We start from the raw sequence: 22,211 nt of genomic DNA, 5'->3' as shown, positions 1-22,211 counted from the left end.
TTTAGGAAGAGAGGATTCATTTGATTTTTAAGATTGATTGAATACTGCTATTTTCCATAATTTAGAAAGTGATCATACTTAATTCATTAAGCTTTAGAGAGTCAAAAAGATCGACCATATTTCATGTTTATGTTGTCAAAATCACTTCAAGTGATATCTTTACAATCCAGTGGAAAGAAAAATAGTTTCCAAAGTACTTTGTGGAAATCTTTATACTTAATTGTGGAAACTTGTATCACTAAAATGATGCTCCCTGGAGAGAAAAAAATGAGAACAGTAAGTTATTATATTGAAGTGTTTGTAAGAATGGATGTTGCACCTCTTCTGAGTCAATGTTCATTTTCTAGACTTTCTTGCTAACCCTTCTTCCCTCCTGCCAACTCATATTCATGCTATCAAGTTAGATTTCCAGATGGATGACTGCTCTTTTGTCACAGTATCTATTATTTATTTATTTTTTACATTAATTTTTAAAAATTTTTGAGTTCTGAATTCTCTTCCGCCCTTCTGCCCTAATCCATACCCATTGCAAAGGCAAGAAATAAGAAATAAATTATACATGTGAAATCATGCAAAACATATTTCCATATTAGCCATGCTGCAAAAAAAACCCAAAAATTTATATCAGCATATTTCAGAAGGCTACAACAGTGTGCTTCCCGTTAATAATTATCTCATTCTCTCAAATGGCTTTTGAAAAAAGATGTTCAAATAGCATGACAAGAAAAGTAGTTACAAATTATTTCCCCAAAACATGTGGTATATTCTGCAATATGCAGTCTATAACAGAAAGAGTATAGACACAAATTTATTGCACAATTATGGTGTGGCACAAAAAATACATATAACCAAGTCATAATTCCATAATTGCTGGGGCTCCATGTCCTTTCCTTCTTTGGAGATTCACAACGTTCATTGCAGGGAATAGGAGTGAGGATGAACAACTTGTTCCAGTGTTCCAACAGACTGGCTCCTAAAAGTGCAGTCTTCCCAGGGCAAAACATCACTGCTGAATAAGTCAATCTAGTGATGAGCTGGGCCAGGCAAAGCTCTCACTAGGCTTGGCTAAGCAAGTCTCTTGGTCACTATATTGGCTTTTTGCAGGACATGATATCTTTGTTGTATGTATCAATGTACTACACTTCCTAAGCTTAAATGTCATTGGGCATTGGCAATTTCCATTTTACCCAGCCTCAGTCTTGTTTGAGTATTATTCTGTTTTGGGGGCATTTAGTTGGCTCAGTGGATAGAGTGCCAGGCCTGGAGTCAGGAAGACACATCTTCCCGAGTTCAAAACTGGTCTCAGTCACTTATTAGCTTCTGTAACACCAGGTAAATCACTTAAAACTCGTTTTTCTCAGTTTCCTCATCTGTAAAGTGAGCTAGAGAAGGAAATGGAAAACTCCTTTAGTACTTTGCCAGGAAAACCACAGATGTGGTTGAACTCAGACAAAACTGAACAACCAATGCTCTTTCTGCTACAGTGTTATAGAACTATTTTTATCTATAATATTATTTTGTTGCTTCAGATAGGACAGAGACCCTCATCCTAGGGGCTGGCAAAAGCCTCTGGGGTTTATCACTTCTAAGACTTGCTATGGAAAAGATAGTCTTCTCTGGTTCAACAATTTTCCTTGGATCAGAGTTGGGTTCTCTCAGAAAAGGGTTCCACCCTTACTTATGGTGATCATCCAGTTACATATCCCAGATTCCTTTGAGGGTTTGTGCAAATGAAGGGCTGGAGTCCAAGGCAGTCTGTGCTCTAGGACAGGGATGGCGAACCTTTGAGAGACAGAATGCCAGGCTCCATCCCCCAGAGACCAAATGCTGAGCCTCAGATGCCAGGTATGGGGGGCACACTTCCATTGGCTGCTGGGCAGAGAGGTAGGGGAAATGAGGAATGTCCTCAGGTGCGTGGAGAAGGGGAGGGGTACAGCTCCACCCAGAGTCTCTTTGGCTTTCTAGTAATGATCACAAAGAGGACTCCGTGTGCCCTTTTTGATACATGTGCCATAGGTTCGCTATCACTGCTCTAGGACAAGTGTCTTTGCCAACATTTTCGTGTACAATCAAGCTATTCAAAAGCTCAGAGTCAGTCCAAAGTAATGCATTATTTATACATGAAAGGTTAGATGTTGAATTTTAAAGGAGGCACATCCTTACACTATAACATGAAAGTAAATTAGATGGTGAACAAGAAGTAAGGCAAACTTTAGATGTATAATTGTAATTGGGAAATGTAAACCAAAATACAATTCAATATATGTGGTGTGAATTTGTGGCTAAGTCAATATGCATCTGGCCGATCATTTCAACTTAAGTTTCAATCAATTAGTATATCAATAAATGTTATTAAGCACCTGCTATGTGCCAGGTACTCTGTTAAGCTCAAAAAACAGGAAGACAGCCCTTATTTTTAAGGATAGTACCAGGGAGACAAACATTGTACTTTTCCTTGTTACCTCAGTGCCATTAAGGAAAGAGTTTCAAGAGTCAACATGCCACAGATCTTATATATTCCCAACGGTACAGGTAAAAATCACAATTTCCTTTAAGTATCAAATTATGTGAATTCAACAAAGAACATTGTACAAAATGTTTCACAGATTACTGCTTACTTAGAACTTAACAAAGTACTGTTCTTAGTGCTCAAAATGGATTTAAAGCCTAGGGTTCCCTTCCTTCTCCCTCTCTGGTGAGATAGTAAACTGATTTGATTTGGTACTTATTTAGAATTTGTTGTTATTGTTCAGTCATTTCAGTCATGTCCAACTCTTCATGACTGCCTTTTGGAGGCTTTCTTGGCAAAGATACTGGAGTGGTTTGCCATTTCCTTCTCTAGCTCATTTTACAAATGAGGAAACTGAGGCAAACAGAATTAAGTGAATTCCCCAGGGTCATACAGACCAATTTTTAACTCATAATGATGAGTTTTTCTGCTTCCCAGCCCAGTGCTCTACTCAGCTCATACCAAATGCTACTGAGACAGTACTAGCATTCTAGCTGAGAAGGATTCTATAACACCCAGGCAAGCCTAAGGCTGAAGGTGATGGAAATGCAGGTGACCTATCCTTGAGAGGACCCGGCCCAGCAACATCATGCCCTGCCAACCTATGAGGGGCAAGCAAAACTGAGCAGTGTCACCAACTCTCCCTTCCCTGAAGAATACTTGGTGATGACTCTCTGGGAAAAGAATGTGATTTAATTTTTTAGGTTATTTTTCTGAGCTTCCATGAATTTTTATTTTTACAAAATATTTCATAAGGAAACACTTTGTAGGCACTGCTATTCACTACTATTCTATGATATTCCATAAATTTTAAATGTATAAGACTAAAGTTGATAAGGAACAATACTTCTTCAAGATATTTATGAGAGAGGCAGCTAGGTGGCTCAGTGGATAGAGTGCCAGGTGTGGAGATGGAAGGTCCTAAGTTTAAATCCAACCTTAGATATTTCCTACCTAGATGACCCTGGACAAGTCACTTAACCTCAATTACCTAGCCCTTACCATTCTTCTGACTTAGAATCAATACTTTGTGTTGATTTTAATATGGAAAGTAAGGGATTAAAATATATATTTACATATTTATAAGCTATTTCAAATAACATTTTGTTCTTCTTTCTTTAACCTTAGGCAGTAATAGACAGGTTTGAGTGCCTTGGATTAAGAAGAGCAGCAGTTATAACTAGACTTCAGAGTTCTGAAGAAGAACTGTCAGATATCATGGATACTGTAAGTTGTATTCAACTTATTTAACATATTTTTCTTTCATTTCTAGTATACTCTGTGGTTATATTTACATGTTTCCTATTTTAGAAATTGTTATAGACTACTTTTTCAAAAAGCAGATTCATTAAAAATGTATTATTCTATAAAACTTCTTAAAAGATGATGTCAAACTCTAAAATATTGCATTTTACTATGCCCTTTATTTTTAAGATATTTTATTTTACCAATTACATGTAATAACAATTTTCCATATATGTTTTCTGAAATTATAAGATCCAAATCGTCTTCTTCTCTCTCTTCCCTCCCCCTTCCTGGAGATGCTAAGCAATTTGATCTGGGTTATATATGTATCATTATACAAAACATTTTTATATTGATCATTGTTGTAATAAAATACTCATATAAAACCAAAACCCCAAGATAACAACTCAAACCAAAGCGAATATAGTATCCTTTGATCTTCATTTCAACTCCAACAAATTTGGAGTCAAGAAGAACTGAGTTCAAGTTTTGCCTCAAAACACTTTTTTCACTCTGACTGGGCAAGCCATTTAGCCATATCAATCTCATTTCAAAAGGGAGAAGACACTGCCCTTGGCCACGAGAGACATATTTTGTGTACTCTAAAGGCGTCGCTGGAAAAAGTCTGTAACATGAGGGCAAATGATAGCACCTGCCCACAAAGTTATTATCAGGAACAAATGAGATGATGATGATAGTGCTTTAAAGTTCACAAAGTACTTTAAGTTCTTTGCAAACTCTAGAGTGTTATACCAAAGCTGAGTATTACTAGCTCTTATTAAAATTAAAATATTAGCAGGTTGTTGTTTTTTTTATAACAGCTATCCCTAATGCCATCCTCTGTATATGTCTTTTCAAAATTTAAATGAATCAGTGTCACCTGCATATTTGCATCAGATTCTTTAAATACCACCTCCTCCTCTTCCATCTTAAGGTAGTCATTTCTTCAAAATGTCATTCTTCAGATCTTCCCAGCCCTGCCAGCCTGACTTGTGGAATATTATTGTTTGACACCCTACTGATGCTTTTTGTTGAACTTGCATATAATGCTGTTCACCTCCTATTTATCCATCCACTTCTTTTTGGAAAAAGGATCCTTATCCAGAACCATATTATAACAATGGGTCCTATTCCATTGTACCTCCCAAAGTGGGGTAAACTGCACCACCTTAAGCAAGTTAGGGTCTTTAATTCACATTGCTTATTATTATTACTCTCCATTCTCATATTTTATTTGTTATGAAATTACTACTACTATTTTTCCAAACTATAACTACCCTCAATAGTATCTAGTTTGTTAACTATGCATTGTCAGTTTACTCCTTGCTTCTTCCTTTTTCGGTTCAAAGTGTTTTTAATTAAATTAAGACTCCAGACAATATTTTTACCAACCCTTTCCATCTCTGGTGCAATTCCTAATATTTTTAAATGATTCAGAAAGTCTATTTCTATGCTTGGCACCACTTGATTGCTTCCCAAATTTGTCTTTCCTTCCAAAGTTCTGGCTTTTAATCAGCAAAAGGGTGGAAAGTGCCATTTTTATCTATACCAGGTCTTCAGTTTCTTACTCACAATTTCCTAGTCCTTTGCAATGTTTTCTCACTTCCGTACAGCAAAATTATATGTCCCACAATAGTCACCAGAAGTAGTTAGTGGCTGTGAGGTTTCAAAAGTCTTGGTAGGTTCTTTGTCACATCCCATGTAAATTACTTGGAAAGACAACAGATTTTTTCTATTAACTGTCTTGTTTAAAGGTACCTGCTTTGGTACAATTCATTAGGGAGTCACCAATTATCACTACCTGTCTTTTTCATGCTCTGAAACTTACTGAATAATTTCTTTGCTGACAGCACTTATGATTCTGCATCATTATCTCTTTTTAAAAAACCCTTAACTTCTAGATTCTTAGAATCAATACTAGATATCTTAGGATACTAAGTATTCTGAGACAGAAGAGTGGTAAGGGATAGACAATTGTGGGTAAGTGACTTGCCCATGGCCCCATAGCTAAGAAATGCCTGAGGTCAGATTTGAACCCAAGACCTCTTTTCCATATGCCTGGCTCTCGATCTATTGAGTCACCTAGCTGTCTCCATCATTGTCTTTTAGTAGGCAAATAGTTTGTTTCTATTGTCACATTCAGCTTCTTTTCTTCCTTCCTCTTTTTTGTCATGTTCTTCTATCTGCAATATCTTGAAATAGGTCAAATTTCCTTCTGCCTACCTCAATAGATTTTCTTTCTTTCTTTTTTTAAATCCTAAAAGCCTTCTCCTATCTCTTTTCAAACAACATTACATTTTCCTTGAAAACCTATATAGTGGAAAAGCAATCAAATGATAGAGTGGCTATAATGCTGGATCTACAGTCAGGAAGATTGACCTCAGATACTTACTAGTGGTGTATCCCTAGACAAGACACAGAGCCTATTTTTTGTAACCTATAAAATGGTTATAAGAAAAACACCTACATCCCAGGAATGCCGTGAGGATCAAATGAGATATCTATAAAGTGCTTAGCAGAGAGTGCCTGGCACATAGTAGGCACTTAATAAGTTGTTATCTTATCCTTCTCCTTTGAACCTTTTATCCCATCTTCAAAAAGAGAACAGCCTGTTGTCCATGGCTATGACAGATAAACTTTGTGCATTCCAATCATATCACTGAAAAAGTTGCCTTGTTCTCCAAACTTGCTGGAAATGAGATCCTCAGGTCCTTTTTCATTATTCTCATCAGAATCTTTCATACCAATTCCAATGGCAAGCTATAATAATTTATTATTAATAATTTAATAGCTTATATTATTATGACATAATAACCAGTATTATTGACCATGCTCTCTTACTTCATTAGGGACTCAGTTGCTGGGGATTTATGTAGGATTTTTTTTCTTTACAAGAGTCTTTTGGTCTTTTCTCATAAGAGGAGGTCAGCTTGCTCAGCTCAATCTGAACAACAGCAGAGCACAATTTGATTAATATGGTGGTCTAGTTCTTGAAAAAGAGGTATAAAAAAATCTCTGACTTTAAAGTATCTGGGTTCAAATCCTGCTTTTAATGTTGACTCCCTGTGTGACTGGTCCATGGGCTAGATGGCCTTTGAAGACTCTTAGCCTTAATCCTGTGGTCCTATGAGAAGGTATTTAGTTGAATGCAATTGCCTGATATTTTGTATCTCGGCTTATTCTGCTGAGGTCCTTTATAAATCTTGTGCCATTTTCTAAATACAAAAATCATCAACCATAATATATCATAATCCATTTATGTCAATCATGTACTTTTCATCAGTGGGTTCAAACTGGGCAGCATATTGACTTAGGAAACCACAAATTAGTATGATCTCTGTTGGTTTGTGGGCAGTAAGGTGGCTCAATAGATAAAGTGCTGGGCCTGGAGTTGGATAGATCCAAGTTGAAATCCAACCTTAGATACTTATTAGCTGTGTGGCCCTGGACAAGACACTTAACAACCTTGGTGGCCTCAGTTTCCTCATCTGTAATTTTACCTGGAGAAAGAAATGGTAAGCCACTCCAGTACCTTTGCCAAGAAAATTCCAAATGGGGTAATGAAGAGTCAGACACAACTGAAATGACTAAATAACAACAAACACCTGTTCTATTATGAGGGTTTTTTCCCTTTTTTTTATTTAGAATATTTTCCCATGATTACATGATTCATGATTCCCCCCTCCTCTGCTCTTTCCTCTCCCATCCCAGAGCTGACAAGCAATTCCACTGTTATATATGTATCATTGTTTAAAGCCTATTTCCATATTATTCATATTTGCAGGAGAGTGATCTTTTAACACCAAAATCCTAATCATATCCATATCAAACTATGTGATTGATCATATGTTTTTCTTCTGCATTTCTGCTCCCACGGTTCTTTCTCTGGATGCGGATAGCTTTCTTTCTCATAAGTTCACTCTGGATTGTCTTGGGTCATTGCATTGCTGCTAGTAGAAAAATCCATTACATTCAATCATGCCACCATCTATCAGTCTCTGTGTACAATGTTCTCCCTTTCACTCTGCATCAATTCTTGGAGGTCTTTCCATTTCATGTGGAATTCCTCCAGGTCATCATTCCCTTCAGCACAATAATATTCCAGATGCTACAACTTGTTCAACCATTCTCCAATTGATGGACACCTCCTCATTTTCCAATTTTTTGCCACCACAAATAGCACCACTATAAATATTTGTGTACAAATCTTTTTCCTTTTTATCTCTTTGGTGTACAAAGCCAGCAGTGGTATGACTGGAGCAAAGAGTAGGCAGTCTTTTAAAACCTTTTGCTAGAAATATTTTTGTAAAAATAGGTCCTTTTCCATTTTTTTCTCTTTAGTTATGGACCTTGTAGTGGTATTACTGGATCAAAAAGTATGTATTCTTTTATAGTCCTTTGGGCATAATTCCAAATTGCCCTCCAGAATGGATGGACTAACTCACAACTCCACCAGCAGTATATTAGTGTCCTAATTTTGCCACATCCCCTCTAACATTTATCACTTTTCTTTGCTGCCATATTGCCCAATCTGCTAGGTGTAAGTGGTACCTCAGAGTTGTTTTAATTTGCATTTCTCTAATCAGGAAGGATTTAGAACACTTTTCCATGTGCTCATTTGTAGTTTTGATTTCATCATGTGAAAACTATTCATGTCTCTTGACCATATGTCGATTGGGGAATGGCTTGATTTTTTGTAAAATTGACTTAGTTCCTTATGTATTTGGAAAATTAAACCTTTGTCAGAGAATTTTGTTATAAAAATATTCTCCTAGTTTGTTGCTTTCCTTCTCATTTTGGTGGCATTGGTTTTGTTTGTACAAAACCTTTTTTAAGTTGATATAGTCAAAGTCATTCATTTTACATTTTGCAATGTTCTCCATCTCTTGCTTGATCCTTCCTTTCTCACAGATCTGACAGGCATACTATTCTATGTTCATCTAATTTATTTATGATATCACTCTTTATATTTAAGTGATTTATCTTAGTAGAGGGTGTAAGATGTAGATCTAAACCTAATTTTTCCCATACTGTTTTCCAATTTTCCTAGCAATTCTTCTCAAATAGTGAGTTCTTGTCCCCAAAGCTGGGGTCTTTGGGTTTATCAAATAGCTTGCTGAGGTCATTTACCCCTAGTCTATTCCATTGATCCACCCTTTTGTCTCTTAGCCAGTACCATATTGTTTTGATGACCAGTGCTTTATGGAACAGTTTCAGACCTGGTACTTCATCCTACCCAGGAACAATTAATGTTTTTCCAATTGTTTAGATTTAGTTTTAATTGTGTGAAAAGTGTTTTGTAGTTGTGTTCATATAATTCCTGTGTTTGTCTTGGCAGATAGATTTCTAAATATTTTGTATTGTCTAGAGTGATTTTAAATGGAGTTTCTCTTTCTAACTCTTGCTGCTGCGTTTTTTGGAAATATATAGAAATGTTGATGATTTATGTGGACTTATCTTGTACCCTGCAATTTTGCTAAAGTTGTTAATTATTTCCACTAGCCTTTAAGTTGATTTTCTGGGGTTCGTTAAGTATACCATCATATCATCTGCAAAGAGTGAGAGTTTAGTTTCCTCATTGCCTTCTTTAATTCCTTCAATTTCCTTTTCCTCTCTACTTGCTATTGCTAGTGTTTCCATATTAATATTAAATAATGGAGGTGATAATGATCATCCTTGCTTCACTCCTGATCTTATTGAGAAGGCTTCTAACTTGTCCCTATTGCAGATGATACTTGCTGATGGTTTTAAATATATACCATTTATTATTTTGAGAAATGGCCCTTCTATTCCTATACTTTCTAGTGTTTTCAGTAGGAATGAGTGTTGCATTTTGTCAAAGGCTTTTTCCTGTATCTGTTGAGATAACCATGTGATTTCTGTTGGTTTGATTATTGATATGGTCAATTATGTGCATAGTTTTCCTAATATTAAAGCATCCTTGCATTCCTGGTATAAATCCCACCTGATCATAATGAATAATCCTCATGATAACTTGCTGGAGTCTTTTTTCTAGTGTTCTATTTAAGAATTTTACATCTATATTAATTAAGGAAATTGGTCTGTAGTTTTCTTTCTCTGTTTTTGGTCTGCCTGGCTTTCAAATCAGTACCATATTCATGTCATAAAATGAATTTGGTAAAACTCCTCCCTTGCTTATTTTGTCAAATAATTTGTATAGTATTGGGATTAGTTATTCTTTAAATGTTTGATAGAATTCACTTGTGAATCCATCTGGCCCTGGGGATTTTTTCATAGGAAGTTCCTTGATGGCTTCTTCAATTTCTTTTGCTGAGATGGGATTATTTAAGTACTCTATTTCCTCTTTTGTTAATCTTCTAGGCAATATATGTTTTTGTAAATATTTACTCATTTCACCTAGATTGTCATGTTTATTGACATGTAATTGAGGAAAATACTTCTTAATGATTACTTTAATTTCCTCTTCATTAGAGGTGAGATTAACCTTTTCATCTTTGATACTATTCATTTGATTCTCTTCTTTTTTTTATTAGATTAACCCGTACTTTATCTATTTTATTTGTTTTTTCAAAGTATCAGCTCCTAGTCTTATTTATTAGTTCAATAGTTCTTTTACTTTCAAATGTATTAATTCTTACTTTAATTTTTAGGATTTCCAATTTAGCTTTTATCTGGGAAGTTTTAATTTGTTCTTTTTATAATTTTTTAAGATGTAAGCCCAATTCATTGACTCTACCCTCTCTATTTTCTTGGTATGGGCACTCAGCAATATATTTTCCCCTAAGTACTGCTTTCGCTGTATCCCATAGGTTTTAGTATGATGTTTCCTCATTGTCATTCTCTTTAATGAAGTCTGTAATTGTTTCCATGATTTATTTTTTGACTTGCCAGTTTTAGAGAATTAGATTACTTAATTTCCAATTAATTTTAAATTTGCCTTTCCATGGACCCTTGTTAATTATAATTTTTATCTCATTATGATCTGAAAAAGTGGCATTTACTATTTGTGCTTTTCTGCATTTGTTTGCAATATTTCTATGCTCTGGTACATGGTAAATCTTTGTATATATACCATGTACTGCTGAAAAGAAGGTATATTCCTTTTTATTCCTGTTCAGTTTTCTTTAGATATCTATTAACTCTAATTTTTCTAGCATTTCTTTTACTTCCCTTACTTCTTTATTTTTTGGTTTGATTTATCTAGCTCTGAAAGAGGAAGGTTGAGATTCCCCACTAATAAGATCTTGCTATTTATTTCCTCCGTGAGCTCCTTTAATTTTTTCTTTAGAAATCTAGATGCTATATTATTTGGTGCATAAATGTTTAGTAATAATATTATTTCATTGTTTATAGTACCTTTTAGCAAAATATAATTTCCTTCCTTATCTCTTTTAATCAGATCAATTTCTACTTTGGCTTTGTCTGGTATCATGATTGCTACTCCTGCTTTTTTTACTTTAGATGATGCATAAAAAATTTTGCTCCAGCCTTTTACCTTGAATCTGCCTCAAATGTGTTTCTTGTAAACAACATATAGTAGGATTCTGGTTTCTAATCCACTCTGCTATCTGCTTCCATTTTATGGGTGAGTTCATCCCATTCACATTCAGTGTTATGATTACTAACTGTATATTGCCCTCCATAGTATTAGCCTATTTAGATCCTGCTCTATTCCCTTTCACTCTGTTCCTCCTCACCAGTATTTTGTTTTTTGTCACCTCCCCCTCCCTTCAGTTACTACTCCCCTTTCCTTGTCTTATTCCCCTTCTACTTCTCTGTAGGGCAGTAGAATTCTCTACTCCACCGAGTATACTTGTTTTTCCCTATCTGAGCCAGTTACAATGAGAGTAAAGTTTAAGCATTACCCTTGTAAGAGGGGAAAAGGGGTATTATGGGGTTCAGTATGTTAAAAGATGGTTGCCAGAGGATTGAACTATTATCAATCCTCAATTAAGAATAATCTCAAGTCAAAATTGACTTTTATGGAGATTTATTTACAATTAGGAAGATTGAAGGTAGGGAAATTGAGAGAGAGAAACTTTGGCCTGGACCAGAGGCCCGGACCAGGTAAGAATTTAGAGGCCCCAGCAGAGGTTCACAGAGGTTAATTAAACAAGGCTTCTAGCCACAAGGCCTTTTACAATTAGAGAGGCAAAAGAGGCCTCCCTGGGGGTAAAGCCTCCAGAAATGCCAAGGGAAGAGAAAGAGAGTCAGCCTAACTTACCCATGTGACAATTCAAAGGGAAGCAGTCAGAGGTCCCACCAGAGTCTCAGCATTCCAACACTCCTCCATGAACCAGAAAAGGTCCTTCGCCAGATGCTCTCTTCTACTGAAGACCTTTCACTCACTCCACTCCTTTTTAAAGGGATCACTTATGCATCACTTCCTGTAACTCCCTCCTAATTTGCATGTCCAATCACAATAGATGGTTCTCATAGTACTACCTAGGGGGCAGTCAGTTGATTCTGATTCGTCACCCATTCTAGCACACGTGGGTTACAGACCTCCTAGAATTAGAGGTGTTCTCACCTTTGGTGATTAAATCTAAAGATGGGCAGTATAGACTTAATCTAATTATCACACCCTTCACCATCCTTATCCTCCCCTCTCTGTATTGATTTTTCATACTTCTTTATGTTATATAATTTACCCCATTCTATATCTCCCTTCCCTTTTCTCTCAGTGCAATCCTCACTTTCAGACCTTGATTGATTTTTACATGTCATTCATATGCATACATGTCATATCATGCATACATATTGTTCCATATCATCACATATTCACACATTCACATCACATTTACATCATCATATATCATCATATTATTATAACCAGCTTACTTTTCCACCCTCTTTCTGAGTAAATTCCTTCTGTCTTCTCTACTACTAAGAGTAATTCTTGAGAATTAAAGAAATCTTCTTTCCATGTAGACATATAAGCATTTTGACCTTAATGAGTCCCTAAAATTTTCTCTTTCTTATTTACCTTTTTGGCTTCTCTTGTGTCTCATATTTGGAAGTTTTTGCTTAGGTCTGGCTTATTCCTCAGGAATCCTTGGAAATCTTCTATCTTATTGAATGACCATTTTACCCCCTGAAAGAATATACTCAGTTTTGCTAGATAGGTGACTCTGGATTGTAAACTCAAATCTTTCGCCTTCCTTAATATCATGTTCCATGCCTTTCAGTCCTTTAATATAGAAGCCACTATGTCTTATGTGATCCTGATAGTAGCTCCATGGTATTTGAATGATTTCTTTCTGGCTGCTTGAAGTATATTTTCCTTGGCTTGGTGGCTCTTGAATTTAGGTATTACATTCCTAGAAGTTTTCAACTGAGGATTTCTTTCTGGGGGTGATCTGTGAATTCTTTCAATTTCAATTTTATTTTCTTATTCAAGGATATCTGGGCAGTTATCTTTGATAATTTCTTGTAATTTTATGTCCAAGGTTTTTTCTTCATCATGGCTTTCAGGTAGTCCAATAAATTCTCAAATTGTCTCTCCTAGATCTATTTTCTAGGTCAGTTTTTTTTCAATAAGATATTTCATGTTTTCCTCTGTTTTTTCATTCCTTTTATTCTGCATTATTGTTTCTTGATTTCTCATGAAAACATACTTTTTAGATGGTCAATTCTGATTTTTAAGACCTGGTTTTCCTCTGTCAGTTTTTAGTTCTTTTTCAGTTGACTCATTTCTTCTTGCATCACTTTCATTTCTCTTTGAATCACTTTCCTTTCTTCTTGTATCACTTTCATTTTTATTCTCTACTTTTCTACTACCTCTCTTAATTGGTTTTTTGTTTCCAATTCATATTTTTCTCTTGAACTTTGCATGTGTTTCCTTTGCTTTTGCTGCCCCCTTCTGTGTCTATACCATTCTCTTTCTCCATAAAAAATGTGTAGAGTTAGGTGCTTTTTTTGTTGTTTACTCATTTTCCCTATATAATTATAGGTAGGCTCTGTTTTCTGGGAAGTTAGGGTACCCTTTTAAACTTCAGTCCCAGTTTACCTTCTGGGTTGTTCTAGTTTACCAGATGGTCTGAGGGCTGAGAGCTCTGAGAGCCTCCTCCCCCTGCTGAGTCAATTGACACTTGAGATGCTATTAGCTTAAAGACTTTCCTCAGGTTTGGGTGTAAGCTTTTGATCTCAGTCTGAATGTCATCAGGTCAGGGGCTGATCAAATTCTAGCCCTAGGCTTAGTCTCACATTTTTTGCTTTCAAGGTGTTCTTGATCCAGTCAGTGCACTCTTGATTGCCCTGTCCTGGGTTAAAAGATCTGGGGGGGGACTCTCCCTGAGAACTGTGTCCTCACCCCAAACCATGGATTATGTCTTCATCTCAAACCCAGACTGGGATTCCTGGTTTCACTCTGAGCCCACAGAGTTCAGCCTCCTTCAGCCCAGATTGCCCTCCATAGGTTTGAAATTTCAAGGGGTATGGGTTGGCTTAGACCACTATTTGCCCAAGTAGGCTCTCAGGGTCTGACTGTTAACTAGTATTTAAGTTTGAAACCTGTGATAGCAGATGTGGGGTATGGGTGGGGCGGTTATGGTTTGCTCTTGTCTTGCTCTTCACTCGCTCCTATGCCTCCTGCCAACTCTGCTTCCCTCTTACCTAGTTCCCCAGATGGTCTCTGTCTACCTTTCAGGTTTTTCTTTTCTTAAAAGTTGTTTCACTCTATCTCATTATTGGTTCTTTCACTCCTGTATTCCTTTTGTGGTGATATTTTAATCTTAGTTGGAGAGGATTTTCGTGGTGAAATGATGCTGCTATTCTAGTTACTCCTCCATCTTAGCTCCTATTATGAGGTTTTTTTAAAAAACATTTCCCAATTACATTTTAATCTTTTGACAGGCTATGCTGTGAGTTTAATTCATTTACTCTTATACATTAACTTTTGGGTCACTTGAAATTTTCATTTACTGGCATATAACATATAACTGAGAGAATCCTGAAAAGTTGAGATTTTGTGACAAGGAGCATCTTGAAATCATGGCAAATGATATTTAGTTTACAAATGTAATCCATTCTGACATTCTCTTTCCTTTCAATTCTGAACCTAGATCACTGGCCATCTACAATGTCTATCTAAGATAGACATTGATAAGATATGGATTCAAATGCATGCTATAATCTCTGCAGAGAGAAGTCCTTCTCTAATGCCTCATCATAGCACTATTCTTTTCCAGCAGTCAGTGCTCAAAGATTACCTTGCTATTTATTACTCCCTTACAGGGCCTTACATCTGATTTTCCACTTTGCCTAGTGGGCCTAAGTACTACTGGGCCTTTTCATTTGCCATGAAGCCAAAGTTTCCCCTATGTCTCCCCTAATTAGAATGATAGTTCCCTGAGAGCTGACAATGTTTTACTTTTTGTATCCTCAGTGTGTGGCACATGGTATGTATTTAATAAATGGTTTTCCACTTCTAGCCCATTTCTACCCCTCCAATCCTTACACTTTACTCTGTGTGCCATGTACTCTTTGATTCAGTGACACTGGCCTTCTGGCTGGTTCAAGATCAAGAAACTCCATTTCTCAGATTATTGTATTTTCTATGACTTGTCCCCCATGCCTAGAATGTTCTCCTTCCTCTGCTCCGACTATTGACCTACCTGGATCCCTTTGAATCCCCTAAAACCCCATATTTAAGGAAGCCTTTCCCAAACTAATGCCTTCCCTTTGTGAATTATTTCCTATCTATCCTCTATATATGTTGCTTTGCATGTTGTCTTCCCCATTAGACTGTAAGCTCAAGAGTCGAAACAGTCTTTTGCTACTTTTTGTATCTCTAGCACTTAGCATAGTATCCAGCACATAGAAGGTATTTAATAAATGTTGATTGATTGAATCCTATTCCATTCCATTCAGATGGCGTAAGTCTGAGTTCTTGTAACATCCTGGTTGCCTTCAACTAATGAAAGAAATTTATGCTTTGTTGGTACTCGGGATGTTATGAGAGAGAACTTAGTAAAATGTTTAATTTACAAAAATATAAAATGTGAACAGTTTAAAAATTGAGAAATAAAAATTGGAATAAAATAGTTTTTTTAAAAACCATTCAAATGAAAAAATGAAGTCAAGAAGAATATTGCTATTAAAAATTTAGTAAATATGTATGTACACAACTTAAACTTCATTTTCTGACCAACAGGAGGAATTATTCCGGACTCTTTCATCTTATAAATTAATTGCACCCAGATATAGGTGGAACAGAAGCAGATGGGGGAGAGCTTGCCCTGTTGCTTTAAAAGAAGGTAACATTGTGATGGGATTGCCAGATTTGAGTGTCAGGTAAACAACATTTGCAACATTTTTTGAATGATATTTTCAACTTTTTTCTTATGTTTTTGCTCTTTGTTGAAATATCTTTTTTTTTTAAGTTTTCTAGGTAAAATGTACTGTCTTTCATCTGAAGAGGCACTCAGTGCATTTATGAGAAATCCACGTCCCTACCTTCTTCCACCTATGCCAATGCCACCATGTAAAGTTTTTATGTATGGACCAAAATCCTCAGGGAAAACAACTCTATGTAAATTAATTGCAGAAAATTATAAAGCAAAGGCATGTATGCATATATATATGTACATGCACATACAGATGTAGTCTATATATACACATAATTAGTTACAGTTTATAATTTTATTTTATATTTAGACTTTTAGATTTTAATTGTTAATTGGATATTGGGTTTACCCCCCAAAGCATCTGGTGCAAAGGAGACATCTAATAACTACTTATTGGTTGAATTATTCCCTACCCCCAATTCCTTTTCTGAATTTCCTTTTCTTTTGAGAGTATCACCATCTTTCCAATTACCCATGTTTATTGCCTTGGATTAATTAAATGGGTGCTTGATTTTTCTTGATTCTTCACTCTCCTATACCTCACATATCCAATTGGCTGCCAAGTCTCATCATTCCTACATCCACACTTCCCTCTCTCCAATTTTTAACCTCATTCCTCACCACCTTGGTTATGGCCCTCATGACTTCTGAACTAGATTATTGCAATAGCCTAGGAAGGGATCTCCCTTCCATTCTCCAACTCATTCTATATCCAGCTGTGGAAATGATTTTTCTAAAGTGCATACCTGACCATGTCATTTTCCTACTCAATTTGGCTCTTCATAATCTAGCTGTAAGCTACCTTTCTTTAAATTCTTACCTTCTTCCTTAGAATCAATTCCTAATATCATTTGCAAGGCAGAAGAGTGGCCAGGGCTAGGCAATTGGAGTTAATTGATTTGCCCAAAGACAGATTTGAACCCAGATCCTCCCAACTCCAGGCCTAGCTCTCTATCCACCGAGCTACTTAGCTGTCTTTCCCCTTTTTTCTTTTTTCTTTTCTTCCTTTTCCTTTCTTATTGTTTCCCCCTTTTTTTCTTCTATTGGATTTCTAATCCAATACCTTAACCATGCAGCATAGCATAATACATAGAGGACAGACCTTAAAGCTAGGAAGACCCAGATTCAAGTTCCCATTCATAAATACTGCTTGTGTGATCCTGGGAGATCCACTTAGCCTCTACTTCTCTAGGCAACTCTCTAATTAACTTAAGTTACAGAAAAAAGGCTAGCCTGTATTGCTAGAGGGAATTTTCTCCCCTGAGAGTTCCCTATATTAATGAAATCCTAAGTCTGGTCACTGTCCTTATATTTCATATTGACTCAGTTCTGTATGTGCTGTGTTCTCGTAAAGAATGAAATTCCTTGAATTCAGAGTCTATCTCATTTTTGTCTTTGTATCTCCAGTGACTAGTACTAGTACATCCCTGGAATGTAGAGGGTTCTTAATAAACGTTTATTTATTGATTAATTGATTCATGGTTAAATGCTGATAAGACAAGTCCCAAAAGTGTTCTCTTCTAAATATCACCAATTTGCAGATTCTATCTGCTGATCTTTTGTCATTATGATATATTTGGCAGATAAGCTTCCTCATTATTATGGAGAAAATGAGTTTCAGTACTGGTCAGTGCCTATCAATGATGGAACAAGGTGCACTACAGCTGTGAGAAGGTTTTTGCATAGATATCCATCAATCTGCAATTCATCTTTCCCCTACAGCCTGATGTTTCATCTTCCTCTGGATTTCTGTCCCCTTCCCATCTGACTTATTTATTTTACTCTCTCCCTGACATAGCCATCCCAGTTCATTATTGTTGAGCCACAACTCGTAGAGCATCACCTTTTTTTGCCTTGTACTGACCCTCTGGCCCTTTGGGCTTCCTGACTTTTCTCCAGCGTATTCAGTTTTAAAAGGATTTAAGTACCACCTATATACCGGAAACTGTACTGAGTGCCAGGGATACAAAGACAAAAATGAGAAGTGGTTCCTGTCCTTGAAGGACCTGCAATCTACCGGGGGGTATATAGCATATAAAAACTTAAGTCCATACATGATAATTTTAGGTAGGAGGAAAAAAGTTAACAATGAAAAAAATCAACTAGACTTTCCCAGAGCTATACTTGAACTGATCCTTAAAGGAAGCTAAAGTTTGAAAAAGGCAGAGAGAAGGGAATGTTATTCCTTTGCAAATGTATGGAGGCTGGAGATACTATACTATAACCTGATTGAAGAAGCAACTGATTGAACAGTTTGGAACTATGGACCTTCTCTGATCATGGAAATATTTTCATGATGATAGACAGACCATCCTCTACCAATTTCTCAAAATCTTTCCCTCTTACAATCTGACATGCTGCAAACTCTTCATATCAGTAACTTTTGTGGAAGGAAAGAAGGAGCACTTCTATAGTGCCAGGCACTGTGTTAAGCACTTTACACATATTACCTCATTTAAACATGACTTGGATCATGACAGTGACAGACTACCTCCTTGGATTCCTTCCATGACTTTCACTGGGGAAAATGCTATCCTGCAAGAAGACTTGTGTGAGGGGACAAGATTCCTACTCCAAAGACCTATTGATGTATTTTTGGAATTAAACTCTCATATATTACATGATAATATTGATAATACTAAATTTGTGCTTCTTTTTTCAAATATTCCCTCCAGGTTATTGACTATGTAGAACTTATGGAACCACATATCCTAGAAGCCCAAAAAAGCTACTTAGAAAAAGCTCGAGCTGAGGCAACAGAAGCGGCGATTAAATCAGTGACGGATAGGTTAGAGATGGAAAAAATGATGAGAAAAACTGGTAAATACATATTTGAATTCTAGAAAAATTTGGTCCTATTCTGCTGTAAGCTAGACAAAGAAGATAACTATGATCTCTGAATAGGTTTAAATTTGATCAGCAAGCCGGAAAATTCAGAAAAAGTTCCCCTTAACTTTTTTGTTAACTGCATTGTCAATAGATCTTTATCCTGGGATTCCTTTCCTTTCATGAGCCTTTATGTATTGCAGAAAAAAGTGGGATAATATTTATAGTTATACCTACATAGTAAGTTTTTTATAACAAAAACAGAGGAAGAAGGCTCATGATTATTTCTTTTTTTGTTTTTAAACACTTTCCTTCCACCTTAGAGTCAATACTGTGTATTGGTTCCAAGACAGAAGAGTGGTAAAAGCTAGGCAATGATGGTTAAGTGACTTGCCCCAGGTCACACAACTAGGAAATGTCTTAGGACAGATTTGAACCCAAAACCTCTTATCTCCAGGCCAGGCTCTCTATCCATTGAACCATGAATTACTTCTGACACTAAATGAACAAGTAAATATTTTCTACATTTTGTATTTTGTTTGCTCAACTTAACTGGGCACTGTGGCTGGGTAAGTTCCTTAATATTAAAATCACTCATTTTAGATTCATTTTTAATTAATAATAAAATTAATACCAATTCAGCTTAACTGAAATTGCCCTGCAGTATAGTAGGGGAGAATAAAGACAACACCTGTGCAACCAGCCACCTAGATTCTAGAAGAATGATGCATCATATTTCCCACTTCTTTTGACTGAAGCAGGATGGACTTAGAATACAAAATGAGATATGCATTTTTTGGACATAGCTGATGCAGGAATTTGTTTTTCTTGACAATATATATTTGTTATGAATTCCATTTTCCTTTAAATTTTTTCCATTGGGAAGAGTGAAAATAGATTTTTATTAATTGAAAAAATTAATTTAAGAAACAAACAAAACCAACATAATCCTTTATTCAAGTGGCTTACGCCATACTGTATGGTGAGAGGTGAGGGCAAGACCCATATTTCAAATAGCACTAGGAAAAGGAAACAATTTCCTTTCTTAGTAACAAACCTGGTTATTGATCATAATTCCTGTCCCCCTAATGACAAAATATGGGACAAGCAAGAAGAGCTTGAGAAGAGCCAAGATGATCTTCCCTGAACCCTGTCTCTGAAATGATCTTCCTGGAACCCTTTCTTTTATATCTTTAATCTCACTTTTCCAGTTGATGCCTAAACATTGAATCAATGGCCTAAAAATAACTACAGTTTTAAATAGTCAACAAAAGAATAAAAAATGATTAATAGAGTCAAGAAACTGGTACTTGTTGCCAGCATTACATCTATGATGTGGCTTTAAATCATGAGACTCAGCTTTTCCTTCATTTCCTTTTTGAAATGAGCAGGCTTTTTTTTTTTTTTATAGGATTTGGCTCTTTTGGCTGATACTTTTGTCTGTAGTTGTCATCTTTTAGGACAGACACCCTTGGACATTTCAGAGCATCCTGAGGAAAACAGTGCTTAAACGGGGGATAAAGCAAATCTCCATTTGCCAAGATGTAAAGTTAAGACTTTTTGATGTTTAGACAAAATATGTCACAAGTTGAAAAACAAATCAACGATATTATTGGAATTTTTTAAAAGTATAATGATATGAGAGCATATTAACATTGGGATGGCACATAAGAGCTATTTTACTAAATAATGTTTTTTATCAAACTCTATTAGCATAGAGCAACAGGAATAGGAATCAAAATAGCAGGTGATCCTACAAGAAATTTTGGAGTAAATCCTATTATTCTTTTTTACAACAGTTTTAATTTGTACAAATATCTTTCTTGGACAAATAAATTTTGTTTTCGTTTGTTGTTTTTGTTGTGATAGTGCATAAATGTCCTCAGACACAAAGTATTCAGGAAAAATTGGCCTTGAATTTTCATAATTTGTCATGGACCAACCTGTAGTGATTAATGCCCATGTAGATAACAAAATGTGGGCTGTAATAGCTTGTTATAGCTTATTTCTTTGTCTTAGACTAAGATTAGATAATAACACTTTAAGTAGAGATAAAATATATACATATAAATATACACATAAATTATAGATAATATTTAAGTTATATATATTATAAATATGAAAATTATAAATAAGTATACAGATATAAATATATATAGCTTACTTCTTTCAAGTGAACATGAAAAAAGGAACTTGAAGAGCCCAGGAGAAAAGTTAGAATTGTGACTAGTGTTCACTAATCAATGCATCATATCCCACCCCTTTGCCCTGTGTAGATTGGGATGAATTGGCAGGGGGAATTCATACCATCAACTTCTGAACAATTTTTTAGAGTTAAGTGGGCCTATCCACTTGTCTCTTGGCAGTTGTATAACTGACAACCCCTTGAAATTTGTGATCCTATCACAAGCAGAGGTTTTGTACTTTGGGTGATGGTTTAGAGATTTTGTGGAGAAAGAATAGAAATTTACCATCCTAACCCTGTTATTAATTGCCCATTTCAAATCTAAAGAACCTTAGCATTTTAAGGAAGTAAGATCCTTTGGCTTGCCAACTCATGTATCCCTCCAGTGGACCCCACTGAAGACAGTGGGTATAACAGTATATTTTTTCCATATCCAACAATAAAGCCTTAGTTTGTATTTTTATATGAATTAAAATTTTAATTATTAACAGCATTATAATAATTTTGAATCGATGGCCTATAAATAACTGCAGTTTTAATTCAGCAAGAGAATAAAAAATGATTAAATAATATATGTGTACAACGTATGCTTAAATAATATTTATGTTAATAAAATGAGATTTTATTTAATATATTTATTTTAGATATATATATATATGTATTTCTCTATAACTTCAAGTAGTTCAACCAATTGTTTAAAAAAACTCAAATTTCTCAAAAGTAACATTCTGCATCTTCAGGAGTCAAGGTCACTTGGAGAGTTAGCTCCAGACCTAGTTCATGATAGGTGATACAGTTCTGAACCTTCTTTGAGCAGCAGAAATAAGTTAAAAACTTTGATTAACCCAGAGAGACAAATGCAACCTGTCCCACCCAATCAACCAATCAAGCAACCAGATCAAAGACACAATGTAAAGGTTAAATATCCATTGAGAGAATACTTCAAATAGTGAATAAATTATAAAAATAGGACCATTGAAAATAAGCTAAAGAAGTTACCCTTATTTCATCTAAAGAAGACAAAAAAAACAAAAAAACAAAGGAATTCTTAGTGCGCTCAAGAATCAAAAACTGCATTATTCAGAATCTGAATAGCTTATTTCTTCATCTCATAGGC

General features: G+C 35.6%; 1 protein-coding gene across 1 annotated transcript in view; it reads left to right on the top strand.

Annotated features, from left to right (window-relative positions):
* Positions 1 to 22,211, top strand: part of AK9 (adenylate kinase 9) — a 170,258-nt gene that overhangs the window by 23,916 nt on the left and 124,131 nt on the right. Inside the window, exons 9-12 of the mRNA XM_044675407.1 lie at positions 3,642 to 3,736; positions 15,891 to 16,030; positions 16,120 to 16,300; positions 18,759 to 18,903. Coding sequence (XP_044531342.1) covers positions 3,642 to 3,736; positions 15,891 to 16,030; positions 16,120 to 16,300; positions 18,759 to 18,903 — 561 coding nt within the window. The remainder of the gene's footprint in view (positions 1 to 3,641; positions 3,737 to 15,890; positions 16,031 to 16,119; positions 16,301 to 18,758; positions 18,904 to 22,211) is intronic.

The sequence above is a fragment of the Gracilinanus agilis genome, chromosome 4 (assembly GCF_016433145.1).
Source record: "Gracilinanus agilis isolate LMUSP501 chromosome 4, AgileGrace, whole genome shotgun sequence".
Taxonomy (NCBI): Eukaryota; Metazoa; Chordata; class Mammalia; order Didelphimorphia; family Didelphidae; genus Gracilinanus; species Gracilinanus agilis.
The sequence above is the reverse complement of the archived record's forward strand: the minus strand, read 5'-3'. Positions and strand labels throughout refer to the sequence as shown.